The sequence below is a fragment of the Meleagris gallopavo genome, chromosome 17, assembly GCF_905368555.1.
Source record: "Meleagris gallopavo chromosome 17, MGAL_WU_HG_1.1, whole genome shotgun sequence".
Lineage (NCBI taxonomy): Eukaryota > Metazoa > Chordata > Aves > Galliformes > Phasianidae > Meleagris > Meleagris gallopavo.
The window spans coordinates 12598880-12614541 of record NC_139420.1 but is presented as its reverse complement, the minus strand read 5'-3'; the positions used below and the strand labels follow the sequence as shown (position 1 = coordinate 12614541).

The 15662-nt window shown below is 61.3% G+C and overlaps 3 protein-coding genes across 5 annotated transcripts; 2 read left to right on the top strand and 1 right to left on the bottom strand.

The window, feature by feature from the left end:
* Window positions 1–253: 253 nt before the first annotated feature.
* On the top strand, window positions 254–3443 carry PLBD2 (phospholipase B domain containing 2). 2 transcript variants are annotated; one of them, XM_085238806.1, is made up of 12 exons: window positions 254–501; window positions 589–682; window positions 808–966; window positions 1077–1177; window positions 1281–1495; window positions 1561–1655; window positions 1718–1878; window positions 1947–2042; window positions 2303–2374; window positions 2460–2612; window positions 2714–2876; window positions 2951–3443. In XM_085238806.1, exons 1-12 carry the CDS (start codon window positions 305–307, stop codon window positions 3116–3118), a joined length of 1674 nt encoding a protein of 557 aa, XP_085094932.1. In that variant the 5' UTR covers window positions 254–304; the 3' UTR covers window positions 3119–3443. The 2 variants fall into 2 exon arrangements, with proteins under 2 accessions (XP_085094932.1, XP_085094933.1); XM_085238807.1 differs by lacking the exon at window positions 2303–2374.
* A 789-nt stretch (window positions 3444–4232) lies between these two features.
* SDSL (serine dehydratase like) lies at window positions 4233–6497 on the top strand. The gene is made up of 7 exons (XM_010720582.4): window positions 4233–4573; window positions 4660–4699; window positions 4925–5064; window positions 5274–5362; window positions 5430–5657; window positions 5841–5965; window positions 6042–6497. The coding sequence occupies exons 1-7, from the start codon at window positions 4406–4408 to the stop codon at window positions 6233–6235; spliced, it is 984 nt and encodes a 327-aa protein (XP_010718884.1). The 5' UTR covers window positions 4233–4405; the 3' UTR covers window positions 6236–6497.
* Window positions 6498–8619: 2122 nt separating this feature from the next.
* LHX5 (LIM homeobox 5) lies at window positions 8620–14205 on the bottom strand. Of its 2 annotated transcripts, XM_085238333.1 has the most exons (6): window positions 13651–14205; window positions 12327–12550; window positions 11833–12018; window positions 11023–11300; window positions 9976–10141; window positions 8620–9014 (listed from the first exon to the last, which is right to left on the bottom strand). In XM_085238333.1, exons 1-6 carry the CDS (start codon window positions 13821–13823, stop codon window positions 8647–8649), a joined length of 1395 nt encoding a protein of 464 aa, XP_085094459.1. In that variant the 5' UTR covers window positions 13824–14205; the 3' UTR covers window positions 8620–8646. The 2 variants fall into 2 exon arrangements, with proteins under 2 accessions (XP_085094459.1, XP_085094460.1); XM_085238334.1 differs by lacking the exon at window positions 11833–12018.
* Window positions 14206–15662: the final 1457 nt, after the last annotated feature.

The following is a 15662-nucleotide window of genomic DNA, read 5'->3' as shown; positions in this document are numbered from 1 at the left end:
CTGCCAGCTGCCGGGCACGGCGTGGCCGGGGTCGAGGCGTTGACGGTCGCGTCCGCCCTGCGTGGGGCTGGGAGGGAGCGTTTGTGGCCGCGGGGAGGGGGTCGGCACGGATGAGGGAGAAGGAAGCGTGTAGGGCGGGAGATGTCGGGGGACCGGGGCGTCCACAGGGGAGCGCGTATTTGCAGGGCAAGGGATGGCCGGAGGAGACCCAAGCACCCGGGCACGAGGGGGCGCGGCTTGTTTCGTAACCCGCCCGCCCCCTCGCCACGCCCCCGCCCCAGGCTCGGCTCCGCCCCTTCCTGCGATGGCGGTGGTGCGGGCGCTCTTGGTGGCCGCCGCGGTGGCCGCGTGGGTGCCGGGGGTCGCGTCCGGCCCGACCCCTCCGCCCCGCAGCGCCTCCGTGCTGCTGGAGCCCGGCTCGGGCCGGCTCCGCGTGCTGCCCGGCCGCCAGCCCGCCGCCATCGCTTGGGCGGAGCTCACTGACCACATCCAGGCCGTCGGGTAAGGGCCCGGGGCCGTGCGGGAACGTGCGGGGCAGCGCGCGGCCGCCCGGGCGCTTCCCGCTCTGAGCGGCGCCCCGTGCTGCAGGTGGGCGTTCCTCGAGGTGTCCGCCAACGCGTCCTTCAACGACAGCCTGCAGGCTTACGCCGCGGGGCTGGCCGAGGCCGCCGTCACCGAGCAGGTGCGGGGCGCGGGTGCGGGGCGCGGGTGCGGGGCGCGGGTGCGGGGCGCGGGTGCGGGGCGCGGGTGCGGGGCGCGGGTGCGGGGCGGTGTCGGCGGCGGTGGATGCCAGCGCCATGTCCGCAGCTCATCTACATGCACTGGATGAACACGGCCGTGGGCTACTGCGGGCCCTTCCGCTACGAGACGCAGTACTGCCGCCGGCTGCGGGGATACCTGGAGGCCAACCTGGCCTGGATGGAGGAGCAGATGGGCTCCGGCCGCGACCGCGCCTACTGGCACCAGGTGAGGCCGTCCGGGCCGGGGCCTCGCAGCCCTCGGGAGCCGGCCCCGCACCGCGGCCCGAAGGTAACGTCCGTCCCCGTCCTGACCCCCGTCTCCCCGCCTCCCCCCAGGTGCGCCTGGCGCTGCTGCAGCTGCAGGGCTTGGAAGACAGCTACCGCGGGCGCGTGGCCCTTCCCACCGGCCGCCTCTCCCTCTCGCCCTTCGGCTTCCTGTAAGGAAGGGGTCCGCCCCCGGGCCGGGCACACCGAGCCCCCCCAGCCCCGGGAGCGGTGCTCGGTGTGGGTTGCCGCGGCCCGACGCCCCGCTGCCTGCAGCCTGCTTCAGCTGGGGGGGGACCTGGAGGACCTGGAGGCGGCCTTCAACCGCTCTGCCCCGCAGCGCCCGCTGGGCTCAGGTTCGTGCTCGGCGCTGCTCAAGCTGCTGCCAGGCAACCGGGACCTGCTGGTGGCCCACGACACCTGGGCGCCCTACCAGTCCATGCTGCGCCTCATCAAGAAGTACACGCTGTCTTTCCGCGCCGAACCTGGTGGTGCGTGCGGGGCTGGGTGCTGCTCCGTGCCCCTGCCTGCTGCCTGACCTGCTCCGCTCCCCCAGGCACCGCCCGTGTCCCAGGCAGCGTCCAGGTGTTCTCCTCCTACCCCGGCACCATCTTCTCCGGAGATGACTTCTACATCCTGAGCAGCGGCCTGGTAAGTGTGGTTCGCAGCCCTGCGCCCCCCGCCGGCCCTGCTCAGTCCTCCCGTCCCCGCAGGTTGCGCTGGAGACCACCATCGGGAACAGCGATGAGACACGCTGGCAGTACCTGCGGCCTCAGGGCAGCGTCCTGGAGTGGCTGCGGAATATCGTGGCCAACCGGCTGGCCCGTAGCGGTGCTGAGTGGGCCAGCATCTTCCAGCGCTTCAACAGTGGCACGTGAGCTGAGTCGGGGCTGGGGGAGAAATGTCCTCAGGGCCACCAAAGGTCACCGTGCCTTCCTGCAGGTACAACAACCAGTGGATGCTGGTGGATTACAAGGCATTCTCTCCAGGGCATGCTGCCCTGCAGCAGGGTCTGCTGACGGTGCTGGAGCAGATCCCGTGAGTGCCCCTCGCTCCCCAGTGCCCGGCCCACAGGCCGCCCAATGGGCCAAGGTGGGCTTCCTTTGCTGGTGGTGGCCCTTCTGCCAAGGTGTGACAGCAGCAGGGCTGCTGCTGATGGCTCTCCTGCATGTGGGTGATGGCTCTCCTGCATGTGGGTGATGGCCCCTGGCGCCCTGCTCGAGACCCCCAGGTGGGTTTTCCCTCATCCCTGCTGTGCTTTGCCTTCTGCTCTGACTGCTGCTATCCTCCTGCCACAGGGGCTTGGTGATGGTGGCTGATAAGACAGAGCTGCTGTACCAGCAGGGGTATTGGGCCAGCTACAATGTGCCGTAAGCTTCATCCAGCTTCACCTTTTTGCCCTACCATCCCATGGTGAGGGCCGGGGAGGCTGACTGTCCATGCCCCCCCATCCAGCTACTTTGAGGAGATCTTCAATGCCAGCGGGAACCTGGAGCTGGTGCAGAAGTATGGTGACTGGTTCACCTATGACAAGAACCCCCGCGCCCAGATCTTCCGCAGGAACCAGACTCAGGTCCATGATGTGGACTCCATGGTCCGTCTGATGAGGTGGGTGCTGGCCCCAGGGATTTTCCAGCCCTTGTGTCAGATCTTCACCACAGTTGTCATGTTACTTCCTGCACCCCGTCTCTCTCCCCGCTGCCTGGCAGGTCCAACAACTACCTGCAGGACCCACTGTCACAGTGTCGGGGCTGCGACCCGCCCCACAACGCCGAGAACGCCATCTCCGCCCGCTCTGACCTCAACCCAGCCAACGGCACCTACCCCTTTGCCGCCCTGCGCCAGCGCTGCCATGGCGGCACTGACACCAAGGTGGGCACAGCCCCGGTCCCTGCCGTGCCGTCACTTGCCGGCACTCACATCTCCATGTTCCCCCCCCCGGCCAGGTCACCTCCTTCGGCATGGCCCGCACCTTTGGGCTGGTGGCTGCCAGCGGGCCGACGTGGGACGACGTGCCGCCCTTCCGCTGGAGCGCATCGCCCTGCAGCCACCTGCTGCACATGGGCCACCCTGACCTCTGGAGGTTCCCTGCTGTCAAGGTCCGATGGGACTGAGCCGGACATCCCCACGCCTTTCCCTGTTTCTGCAGGATGGGGGGCTAGAGGGAACCGCTCCTCGCATTTTTCTCCCCGTGCTTCTCTCACCATTTGCTGCTCCTGAGCCCCATCCGTGCCACCGTGGCTGAGGTCGATCAGTGGGCTCTGACCCCGGTCCCAAAACCAAGCACGGAAGGAAGGCCTCCCACAGGGCTCCTCATTCTGGGAGGCTGTTCCTGGAAGATGGGTTCCAGGAGGTGGGGCTGGTGCTGGGACAGCTGCATGGCAGGAAGGGGTGAATGGCCGGGGTTGGTGTAACAAATAAAACGCTGTGTGCAATGGAGATGCTGGTGAGTGCACTTTATGCTCTGCCAACATTCTGCGGTGCATGCTGTGGTACTCCCGTGCAGGGATGTTGTTCTGGTATGCTTCCCTCTCTGCTGGGTGCTGCCCCAGGAGCACAGAGCAGTGCCTGCAGTGCAGTGCTGGGACGCAGCGGGTCGGGGTTCTTGGCCTCTGCTCAGACTGCTCAGCGATGCCTCCCTTGGGTTGCAAAAGAACAGGCAAGCAGTGAGGGAGTGAGGGCAAAGCCTGCCCCAGGACAGGGTGACCATCCTTGTCCCTTTTGCTTCCCCTCCTCAGCCACTTTTGTGCCCCCCAGCCCCAAAACCTCCAGTGCAAAATCCTGTTCCTGCAGCTCCCTTGATCCGCTCCATGCGATGTGGCTCGTTAGGAATAACGGGGTAATTACTGGGGGATTAATGAGCTGACATTAGACAGTGCTTTGAAGGTACGAAGTTCCCACTGGGTCCAGGCTGGCTGATGTCTCATGGCCTCGGACCTGGCTGTGCCCCTGTCATTCCAGGCACACACTGGCATTTGTCACCTTCAGAACAGCACAGCCCTGTTCTGCCAGGAACCCATCCTGCTCCTCCCTGCTTAGGGCAGAGCCAGTTCTGAGTGTGTAGGGTGGGGGGGCCTCACCTGGAGGTTGACGAGAAGAGGCAGTCCCAGGGCACAGCAGTGCAGCCCTGCCAGGAGCCCTTCCCCCAGCGCTCAGTGTGACCGGGACACGCTGTGCCAGTTCCGGTGCCAACGTGTCATGGTACGGCTGCCTGGAAGGGCTGACTGCCATCCTGGGCCAATGGAACAAAGTCCTCAAATCTGCTGGCAAAGTACAAAGACAAAGGACCCGGGGACAGAAGCGCAGCCCCTCCGACGTCACTTTGCCCTCCTCGGTCTCCAGACATCGTTCTGGGACGTGCAGTGAGCCCCGCACCAGCTCTCACGTATCATCCTGCAGTGATGGCAGCCCAATGCGGAGGGGGCGAGAAGACCTTCCACATCGTGTCCCCGCTCCTGGAGAGCCTGCCCCTGTCCCGGGCAGCAGGGACCCAGGTCTACATGAAGCTGGAGAACGTGCAGCCCACTGGCTCCTTCAAGATCCGGGGCGTCGGGCGCCTCTGCCAGGAGGTGGGCGTGCTATGTGGCTGTGTGGCCTTGGGACACCGTGGATACGTATGGCCACGTCCTTCCTCTGTTTCCTTCCCTCCCCGCAGGCTGCCAGGAAGGGCTGCCGGCACTTTGTTTGCTCCTCAGGTAATTGGAACCTGCGTGGGGCTCAGGGGGGCTATGGGATGGGGGTGCTGGGGAACACTCCCGTGCTCCCGGCCCCTTGTCCTTGTGCCCTCCCACCGGGTTTTGGGGCTGGGGTTGATCCAGGTCGGGTGTCCCTCTCCCCCCTAGCAAAGTTCGTCCTATGGGTCTGGGATGAGCTGGGGGATGGGGGGGGGATGGAACTGCTCAACTCACTGCTTTTGGCAGGGGGGAATGCTGGCATGGCTGCAGCATATGCAGCCAGGAAGCTGGGGCTGCCAGTCACTGTGGTGGTGCCCAGCAGCACCGGCCCCAGCACTGTGCGCAGGCTGGAGGAGCTGGGGGCAACGGTGGAGATCTATGGGAAGGTACGGCACCCACACCCCAAACTGTGGCTGGGGGGGCATCACAGCCCTCTGTGAGGCTGTGGATGTGTGCAGACCCAGTGTCCCTGTCCCAAAATGCGTCACCCACACTCCGCTTGGATTTCCACTGTCCTCATGGCAGCAAGGGAGGGGTGATGGGGATGGCGCACTGGAGCTGACTGCAGCCCCACTGAGCGCCCACCGCCTCCCAGGTGTGGGATGAAGCCAACCAGAGATCCCTAGAGCTGGCGCAGAACGAGGGCTGGGCCAGCATCCACCCCTTTGACCACCCCTTGCTGTGGTGAGTGCCACTCGCCCCTGTGCTCTGGGCAGGACACAGGCAGCCACCCACTGTCTCCATCCTGCAGGCAGGGCCATGCCAGCCTGGTCCTGGAGCTGAAGGACGTGCTGGACACAAAGCCTGATGCCATCGTGCTGGCAGTGGGAGGTGGAGGGCTGCTGGCTGGTGTGGTGGCCGGGCTGCAGCAGGTGGGATGGCTTGATGTCCCCATCATCGCTGCTGAGACCTGGGGGGCCCACAGCTTCCACGCGACGCTGAAGGCTGGGCACCTCGTCACCCTGCCTGACATCACCAGGTGGGTGCTGGTGTCAGCATGGGGGCACCTCCATCAGCGTAGGGGTCCCCCGTCTGATGGGACACAGAAAGTGCAGGGGGCTTCGCCTCCGGTGCATGTCATGAGTTGGCAGGTCTCAGCCAACGCTCTAGTGGAGCCCCAGGGGGACTAAGGTTCCCCGGGCTACTCTGACTCATTCTCCAGTGTGGCCAAGTGCCTGGGGGCCAAGACTGTGTCAGAACGGGCGCTGCAGTGTGCCCAGGAGATCCAGATCATTTCAGAGGTGGTGGAGGATGCCGAGGCAGTGCGTGCTGTGGAAAGGTTCCTGGGTGAGCGGGGCACGGGGACAGGGACTGTAGAGAGGTTTAATGGGGACCGGCACTCAGCATGTCTCCATCCCTGCAGATGATGAGCGGATGCTGGTGCAGCCAGCGTGCGGAGCAGCACTGGCCCTGCTCTACTCGGGGCGACTGCAGCAGCTGCAGCGTGAGGGACGCCTGGGGATCCCGCTGGGCCACGTGGTGCTGGTAGTCTGTGGTGGCAGCAGCATGACGGCCGCGCTGCTGCAGGACCTGAAGAACCAAGTGGGCCTGGAGTGACCCTCATGCCACCCCATGGCCCCCTGTGCTGCAGTGTTGGCTGCTGGATGTGCCCATCGCTGTGCAGGATGGGGAAACTGAGGCGTGGCGGTGTTCCTCCCTCTGCCCCCAACAAATGGCCCTGGAGACAGCTGCATCCCTTGAGCTGCTGTGGCTGGTGCCGACCACGACTCCCCACTCCAATTAGCAAATGCTCCCTCTGACTGATTACTTTGCTACCGTCTAGATGCATTATTATTCTAATGATTATTAATTTTTACAATCTTCTTCTGTTCCTGCTGCACTGTCTGCAGCCAGGTGGTTCCTTGGCAGGGCTGTGGGGCCTTGCTCTTGCTGGCGTTCCTAGCTCTGACTGGTATCCGTTTTACCACCACTGCTCCAACTCACTTCAGTTGATCTATTTCACTCGTGTCCATTCTGCCCTTTCCTGCCACAAAACCCCTCTCAGCCTCCTCCCTCCAGAGCAGTTAACAAGGCTCCCCTTGCCCAGCCGCCTCCCAGGAGCCCCCTCCTCCCCACTTTCTGTTTTCCCTTTTCCCCAGTAAATCCCCTCAGCCTGGCCAGCCCACACCATGCTTCCCAGAGGAACCACCCCATAAATCAAATACCCACCACTCCATTGTGGGCAATATCTTATGTAAAAACGTGTTTCTAGGCAGCGCTAGAGGCTGGAGAGTCTTATTACAAGGCACACAATTAATTATAAGGAGTCATCCCAACCTCCTCCCACAATTTTTTATCTTGGGTCCAGAACCAGATTACTTTCCAGCTTCTGCAGCCCGACCTCCTCACACGGAGCCCCCAATTTACTCCAACCTCCCCCCCTGCAGCCTGGGATGAGTGCTGCGGGTTGGTGCACCCTGCAATTAGCAGGACAGTAATAACACAGTGCTCATAACAATAGCAGCCAGCACGTGCCCTTGTGCTCTGTTTTGCAGCCCTCCTAATGACAGTGGCAGGAGGGTCTGCCAGCCCTCACACCACCCGTATGCACCCTATTGTGCTGGGGTCCCAGTGGGTCATACTGTGCCTCAGTTTCCCCCATGCTGAGTCCTTCGGGTGCCCCCAGCTTGGCTGCGGCCCCTCATTACCACTCGTCATGGCACAGGAAGGATAAATTCCTCCGCTTGGTTGAACAGGGAAAATACGCAGCGAGGTGGCTGCCTGTCATCCATCACTGGCTCTCGGCGGCACCACCATGCCGGGACTTAAAATTCAGGTCAGAGAGAGGGGCTCTTGGAAGCCAGCGAGGGAAGGTAATTTATTCTGTTTATATCTTTTTACTACAAGACAAGGTGGGGGGCGGGGGGAGTCACACTCTTGCCTTGATTTTGCATTTTAAATATTAGCTCAGCGCCACTCGTCGCTCAAACCCCACAATGAAAGGGACCAGGTGCCGGAGCAGGTAACTAAAATGATTTTTATTCACATCGAACAACACGAGCTGGTCACACTGACAGTCTCCGCAAGAGGCAGCAGGGACAGGAAACCCACGCTCAGAACACAACTTTTTTTCCTTTTCCATTCTTTTTCCCTTTTCCCCCCTCCCCTCCCCGCTCTGTCATCTCTCCTTTCACTCAACCGCCACCCTTTCCCAGCCCCCAAAATAGAAAAAAACTCAGAGCTTCCGATGACTAAAAGTACAATAAATAATCAGTAAACACAAAAACATACTTTATTTGTTTCTCCTTTATACAAAATAAAGAAACTAGAAGCAAAAACTATAATACATCCTCAGACCGCGGGACCGGGGGGGCTCGGCCCTCCTGCACTGCCGCACTGCTCGGGTGGGTTTTGTTCTCTCTGTTTTTCTCTCTGTTTCTGTTTGCTTTTCCCATTTCTGCCTCTTCCCGGGTTTCCCAAGCTCCGCACACCCCTCCTCCCCGCTCCCCCGCTCATCCATCACCAAAATTCCGGTATGAAACCACCTCCTCCTCGGGGATAAAACAGGATCAACGGGAACAAGGGCCCGGGAGGGGGCTTAGGGAGTGTCCTGCTGTCTCCCGTTACCCCCACCGTAATGCTCGGATGAACGGAGGCTGAGGAAGGGGATAATTAAAATGGGTGCTAATTAGCGAGCGAGGAGCCCTGCGGCAGCCCCCGCACCGGTGGGACCCGCGTCCTGGCGAGTTCAGCTTTGGTCCGAGAGCGGCGGTTCCGACGCGGCGGGGGGAGCTCCGGGCCGGGCGCGCTTCGCCCCCCTCTCCCCCACTCATAACAGCACGGGGATGCGGAGCGGGGCGGGCGGGCGGGGAGGTAGCGCGGTGTCCCCGCGGGGGGGAGGGAGCGGTGGGAGGATGCGGTCGGACGTCGGAGGGCGGCCGCGGCGTCGGGGGGGCCGATATCCGTCGACGGGGCCGCGGAGAACCGTGCCCCGGGGCTGAGGGGCGGGGGAGTCCTCCCCTTCGGCCCTACCACACCGCTGCCTCGCTCAGCTCCGGGTTGGGGTGCGCGAGGGCCCCGCTGTAGCCGCTATTGCTGGACATGGAGAAGGGCGGACTGGGCCCCCCGCTGAAGACCTCCCCCGGGATGGGGTGCAGCGAGCCCGTCATCCCCGGCTCGGGGCTGGGGGTGTCGGGGTGCGAGATCATATCCGTGTACCTTTGGTTTTCTGAGGAGTGGTGTCCGCTTAGGGGGGGCTCCAGGGGTCCCAGGGGCGTGGAGCCAGGTCCTGAGTTCTGAAGGTAGCTGGGGTCGGCCGGGGACTGGGCCTGGGAGGGAGGCCCGTGGGGGAAAAAGTCATAGTTGCCTCCCGGCCCATAGTAGTCACCTTGGTAATCTGCAAAGGTGGGGAAAGGTTGGAGCCGGTCCCTGAGCCACCACTCCGAGCTCCTGCGAGAAGTAGGGCTGCGCCCCCACGCAGGGACGGGCATGCCTCCCTCTCCCCCCTCCAAAATACCCTCCTGGGGAGCTCGGTGCTGCTGGAATGGACGTGGGGCTAAGCAAAGAGAAAAATGGGCACCTCTGTCCTAATGGCTGCAGTGCTGATGGAATGGGAAGGGGGGGAAGTGGAGAACAGGAGGGGCTTGGGGGAGCCTCGGGGGGAGAAGGAGAAGGGCATAATTTCGTTCTTAATTACTAAGAAAACTTAAATAAATTACTAAGAAAAATATAACTAAATATATAACTAATATAAGAAAAAATAACTAAGAAAAATACATGCATCTATATACCTACACATATATATACACGTATGCATGCATTTATAAATATGGATAAAAGTTATATACATATCTAATAGGAAGATATACATAAAATAGATAAATAAATAAAGGGGAGGTGTAGGAGACACATAAAAATAAAATGTGGAGTACTTATATATAGGAGGAAAAATAGACATCATACCTATATATATCAGCTATAGAGGGGTTCTGGCAGCAGTGGGGGCAGAGGGGAATTGGTGAGAGCTCTTTGCCCAAAAGCGGGATATATTGCCCAAATGCCGTGGGGTTCCCTGTCCCACCCCGTCCTGTCGGGATGGTGGTGAACTTCCATATGCTGCAGGCCCGGCGGGATAATTGGGACAAATGCAGCCTGAAAGGGGCACAAAAGCCCGCAGCTGGGGCTTTGTTTCCAGGGAGAGGGGACGCTGCTGCCACCGCCACCGCTGCCACCGCCCCGAGTCCGGGCGGCAGGGGAAAGGGAGAGCCGAGATGGGGAGGAACAAAGGCAGGGAAGGAAACGGGGGAAGAACGCGGTGGGACGGCACGGGGACTGGACGGCGGGCCCAGCTTCCTCACCTCCGTAGTACGTGTAGGGGGTCGAGCCGAGCATCTCGGACTCGTCGAGGCGGCCGCCCAGGGGCCGCATCCTGCGCGGGCTGCGGAAGAAGGCGTGCCGGCGGGCTCCCAGCGCGCTCAGCTGCTTCATCCGGCGCTCCTTGGACCGGCGGTTCTGGAACCAGACCTGAGACCGGGCCGGCATCAGCACTCGGGGCCGGGTTGCCGTGGGGACCCCAAATCCTCGGGGCCAGCCCTCCCCACTTAGGCCAGGGATGGTTGGGGGCAGGGATGGGATATCTCGTTGGAAGGGATTTCCCAGCTTGGGGTTGTTTTCACACTACCCCCTGCTGATAACACCCTGGAGGCAAGGAAAGGGGTCATTAAAGCCCCGGCACCTCACTGCGTGCCGTGTGGTGCGTCGTCCTCACAGCCTGCCTATGCCCGGAGAGTTTTCTCCAATGAGGGAACGGGATAAAAGGAGGGGATAAATGGGGGGGGGGGGGTCACGGCAGGAGGCGGGGAGGGGGCTGGAAGCAAGCTGGCCGACGGGGATGGGAATAAAAGGGAAGGGCGGTGCAACAGGGAGCATTCCTGCCTCGGGGGCATTCTCCCTCCAAAGCACAGCTCTGCTGGCCTGGGGGGGGATCTGCACTATTTCCCTCGACATCTGGGCACATCTGGAACACGTCCCGCGGGTTCTGCTTCCCTCCGTTGGGAGCTAGGCTGCTTGCAGCAGAGCCGGAGCGTCCTCCCCTATTAACGCTGCTAATAAAGCCCATTAATCCCTACATTTCCGCAGGGATTTTCTTGCCGGGGGGTGGGGGGGGGGAAGGAGGGGAGGTTGGCAGCGCGGTAGGAAAGTACAGGGCTGCCTGCAGGGCGCAGTGGCCTCTCCTTTTCTCCATCTCCTGTGCTCACATCCAGGGCCCCTTCCACATCCCCATCCCTTCCCTGCTGCCACCCCAAACTCTGCCGTCCCGAATCTGTGCGGGTCAGGTTGGTGACGTCACGGGCCAGCCCAGTGAGATCAAGGGGGGTGGTGGGATGGCTGTGGAGTGGCTATACCTGGATGACCCTCATGTTGAGGCCGGTCTCCTGGGCCAGCTGCTCGCGGATGTGCCGAGTGGGCTTGGGGGTGGCCGCGAAAGCAGCTTTGAGGGTTTCCAGCTGCTTGGCCTTAATGGTGGTGCGGGGCCCTCGCCGCTTGGTGCCCGAGTTCTGCTCCTCGTTCTCGTTGTTGGTAGTCTCCTTGTCCGAGGAGGTGGAGTTGTCCGTCTCCTTGGTGTCGTCCTGCATGGGGTCCTGGAGATCCGGGGACAAACTCCTGTCTGTACATGAGGACACTGTAAAGGAGACCCAGAGAGGGGGCGGGGGAGGGGGGGGGGGGCGGATGGCTTAGGAGAGAGATCGACCCCCCTCTCCGCTGCCCTCCCCTTCCCACCGAGCCCGGATGCTTTTCAGGAGAGGGGAGGAGGTGCTGGGCAGCAGCAAGGGGTGCAGATGGCCGTTGCCCCTGAGGAACCCTGAAGCACCCCAAAGAACAATGAGCTCGGGCTGCATCTCACAGTTCGGCCCCCTACATCTGAAAGGCAAACTCGGCGGCACCCCCCGCCCACTGCTGCACAGGGGCCGTGCAGCCGGGAGGGGGCACGCTGAGGAGGGGGCGTCCCCACCGAGCACCCCGCAGCCTCTGGCGCTTCCCCTCTCCCCCCACGCCGCGCTTCTCACATCGGGAGCCTGGATGCGCCGCTGGGAGAAATGCAAGAATGTATGGGCTCGTGGGGGGTTCTGGTCACTGCCTTGAACCTGGCTCGCCTCCCCCAGCCGCCCCCCCGGACCCTGATGCCGGCATCACCCAGGCCAAGCTCTACTCGCCTCGCTCGCAGCAGCGGCCCCACTGACTCGCGTGGCAGGATCCGGCCCCGGGTGCTGAACGGAGAAAGAGCCCACGGCAGGGGGTGAGCACGGGCGGCCGGCACTGCTGGGCCAGCAGGAGGGGGCCTGATCCCGCGGTCCTGACGCAGAGACAGCTTCCAAGGAAGTCAAATGGGAGCTTTGCCTCTGGGTGAAAGGAGGCGAAGGATCAGGCCCTCGACGCGGGGGGACCGGGCAGCCTAGCAGGGGGGGTCCCGGGATCGGAGGGTTCGTGGGGGGCTCGGTGGGGCAGCCGCGGGCTAAACGCGTGTCTGCGTCCCGCGGGGAGCACGAGATGAACGCTTGCACCCCAAACCCCCTCCCAGTCCACGGGGCGCTGTAGAAACCTCGCACCGGCAGCGCCGGGAGCGGCACCGGGAGTGCTGCGATGCCCGTGGGGAGCGGGCAGGATTCGGCCCGGTGCGGTTCGGTTCCCCGGGCTGCGCCGCGCGTACCTGAGTTGAGGCTGCCTTCCTTCAGACTGGGAGAGTTCAAATAGTCCTCTTTGCAAACAAATTTGTTTTCGTCTATGATATACAGTTCCTCGCCCGTGGAGAGCTGCTTGTTGCAAACCATGCAGGTGAAACAGTTCAGGTGGAACACTTTGTTCCGGGCTTTCCGGACTAGGTCGCTGGGAGAGATGCCCTGGGAGCAGCCGGCGCATTTGGTGCCAAACCTCCTGAAGGGGAGAAAGGCGAGAGGTGAGAGCTGGGACGGGACCGCGCTGCTCCCCTCGCGTCTCCGAGGCCCCCATCCCCAACCCCATCCGAATCTCGGTTTTCGGGTTCCCAGAGAAGTCCCACTGGGGTCTCCCCAAAAGGCGAGGATTTCTTTCTCCGTGCCCACCGGGGCAGAATTTCAGTTTCCCCGCGTTCCCAGCACATTGCTGCGGGACCGGGAGGTGCCAGCGGCCGTGGAGCCGGGGGCAATTCGGGGTGCGGTGCGGGGCACCCCGAGCTCCAAGTTGTTTTTTTTTCTCTTTCTGGAACCGCTGCTTTGCAGAGCTCCGGTTTCCCTTGTCCAGGAGATACTTTTATTTTTATTTTCATTTTTATTTTATTTTTTCCAGGGAAGACGAAAATTCAGAAAACGAACACAATGAGGGGAAAAAAAAAAAAAAAAAAAAAGATAAAACCTTTCATATCGGCTGCCAGGCCCGGGGGGGCACCGGGACTCTCCTTTTCCCTCTTGGCCGCGGCACAACTTCAGCCCCCCGCGCTGCTGCCCGTGACGTTGATGTAGTGAAGGCATTACAAGTCGTAAGTCATTTTCCCCTTCCCATGCTGGCCCCTAATTTCCTCCTCGGCACCTTATCGCAGTCATTAGGGGCGTTTAAGGTGCGGCGCAGCGTGGGGGCCCCCGGACTGGAGTGCTGCACGAGGAGTGGCGTTTAGGTGGGGAAAGGCTCCTGTGACGGTCGAGAGGGGGAAAACGACCCCAGCCCTGAGGACCCCGGGCCTGCTGCGAGGCGGGGGCGGCGGCAGAGCGGGCCAAGGGCCCGGCTGCTTTCGGAGACAAGGTCACCCGGGGCGGGGGGGGGCGAACAGCCTCGCTCGGGATGCAGCGCAGCCCCCGGGCAGCGCGGGGCTGCGACCGCGCCGGAGAGATGCGGCGAAGACCCACGTAATAGATGGGTGAAGATCGGAGGGGTGCCTCCAAGAGCCCTCCCCGCCTCCCTAAGATCCCAGAAGGAGTCCCAGAGTTCTGCTGTCCCGCCTGGCCGGGAGCAGCTGTTCCGCAGCCCCTGGAAGGGCTTGTGATTGCTGGGGGCTCACTCACCTGAAAAAGTCATTCTTGCAGTAGAGTTTTCCTTCCCTGGAGAAGCATTTCTCGGTCAGGTTGCATTTGCACTCGCAGCACTGAACGCATTTGATGTGCCATGCCCTGTCCAAGACGTTCAGTAGGAAGCGGTCCAAAATCGGCCTCTCGCAGCCCGCACAATGCACCATCATCACCGCGCCGGGAAGGAAATGCACAGACGAAAGGAATCAGCCCCGCGCCGGCAGCACACGACGGGGTCTCAAAAATTCAGACGTTGGGAAGAAAAATGCTATTAAAAAAAAAATCCCCAAACCCAGAATCAACCAACCAACCAAAAAAAAAAAATTAATAGTAATTAAAAAAAAAAAAAAGAATAAAAATAATAAAAAGAAATAAGACGAATTAACAAAAAAATCAGGGAGGGGGAGCGGAGCCTCTGTCAAGTTCTTCCCCCTCTTCTCTCCGGAGCCTCGGTAGGAAAAAAGCGGTGACCCGAGCGAGAGAAGCCCGAGCCCCCCCGCGGAAGCCCCCCGAGTCCCTGCGGAGCGGGCGGGGAGCGGCGGGCGCGCTGCGTGCGGGTGCGGGAGGGGTGCATGAACGCCCCCGCAGCGGCCGGCGGCCCCGGTGCCTCGCTGTGCTCCGCCGCCGCGCCGCCACTCTCATGCTGTCCCCATCGCCAGCTTTGTCCCCCGCCTTAGTAATTCGCGCATCCTTATTCAGATTTGGTGACGTGGGGGCCCGCGTCGGGCGGGCGGCGGCCAATGGCAGCGCGGTGGCCATGGCAACCTCTTAATTTATAGCATATCTAAATTGGCTCCAGCCTTGTGCTTGGCACAGAGGGAAAAAAACAACGCGCCTCTATTGTTGAGGGTGGCTTGTACCTGCGCCGCCAAGTGAGTACGCACCTGGCCTGGGGTGCCGGGGGGGCTCTGCTCAGCCTTTCTCTCTCTCTCTTTAATTCTCTCTTTGATGGGGATGTTCGTTCCGGGGGTCTCGAGCGGGGACGGGGCGGCCGTCACCTGTTCTGTCACTGTTCGCACAACTCTCGCAGCTGTTTCCCTCTCAGCCTGCTCTGTGCCCGGGGTGGGCAGTGAAAGCACGAAGGGGGTGAGGATGTAGGGAGTGAGGAGGGGTGGGGGGAAGGAACCCCGGGGTGGGGACAGAGGAGACGAAAAGTTACGCGGCTCCGCGCAGTGCCGGGCCCCCCCGCCGGCCTTTGTCGCGCAGCCGTGTCCCCTCCGGGCCGCTCCGTCGAGAGAGGGGTTGACACTGAGCGGGTTGGGGGAGGGGGCGAGGAGGAGGAGGAGGAGGAGGAGGAGGAGGAGGAGGGGGATGCCGGAGCCGGGGGTCGCCGCACTTCTCCGCTGTTTGTGCTTTTCAGTTTCAGGTGTGGCGGAGCTGCGACAACCGGCGGCGGCGAGAGACGCCGGGACACCGCTCTTCGGCGCTGGGGTGGCCTTCCTGTTCCTCCCTTCCCCGCAGCCGCCCCTCTACATCCTTCCCCGCACTGACGAGGAAGGAGCAGAGCGGCCGGGTTGAAAGAATCTCAGTAGAGGCCAAAAAAGAAACCCCCAAACCGCAGGATAAGGGCATCACCAGGCAGGGGAAAGAGTATCGGTGAGTGTGGGGGGAGAGAACCGAAGAGAGGAAATACAGAGACCGCCAACAAAATAAGTGAAAAGAGAGGAGGAGAAAAAAGAAAAGAAAAAGAAAAAGGGAAAACAAAACGAAAAATACAGAAACAAACCAAACGAAAAACAGAACAACCGCAGAACGAAACAGAAGACAAAAAAAAAAAAAAAAAAAATTAAAAAAAAGAGAGAAAGAGGAGGAAATAAAAAGCAAACACACGAGGGTAAAAAAAAAAAAGAAAGAAAAAGAAAAAGAAAAAAAGAAAAAAGAAAAGAAACGAAAAAGGAAGGAAAATGGAAGGAAAAAATAAAGATAAAATAAAAGAAAAAGGAGAAGATGAAAAGAAAAGGAAGCAAAGAAAGATGGGGGGGGAAGAACGAAAAAAAAAAGGAAAATAA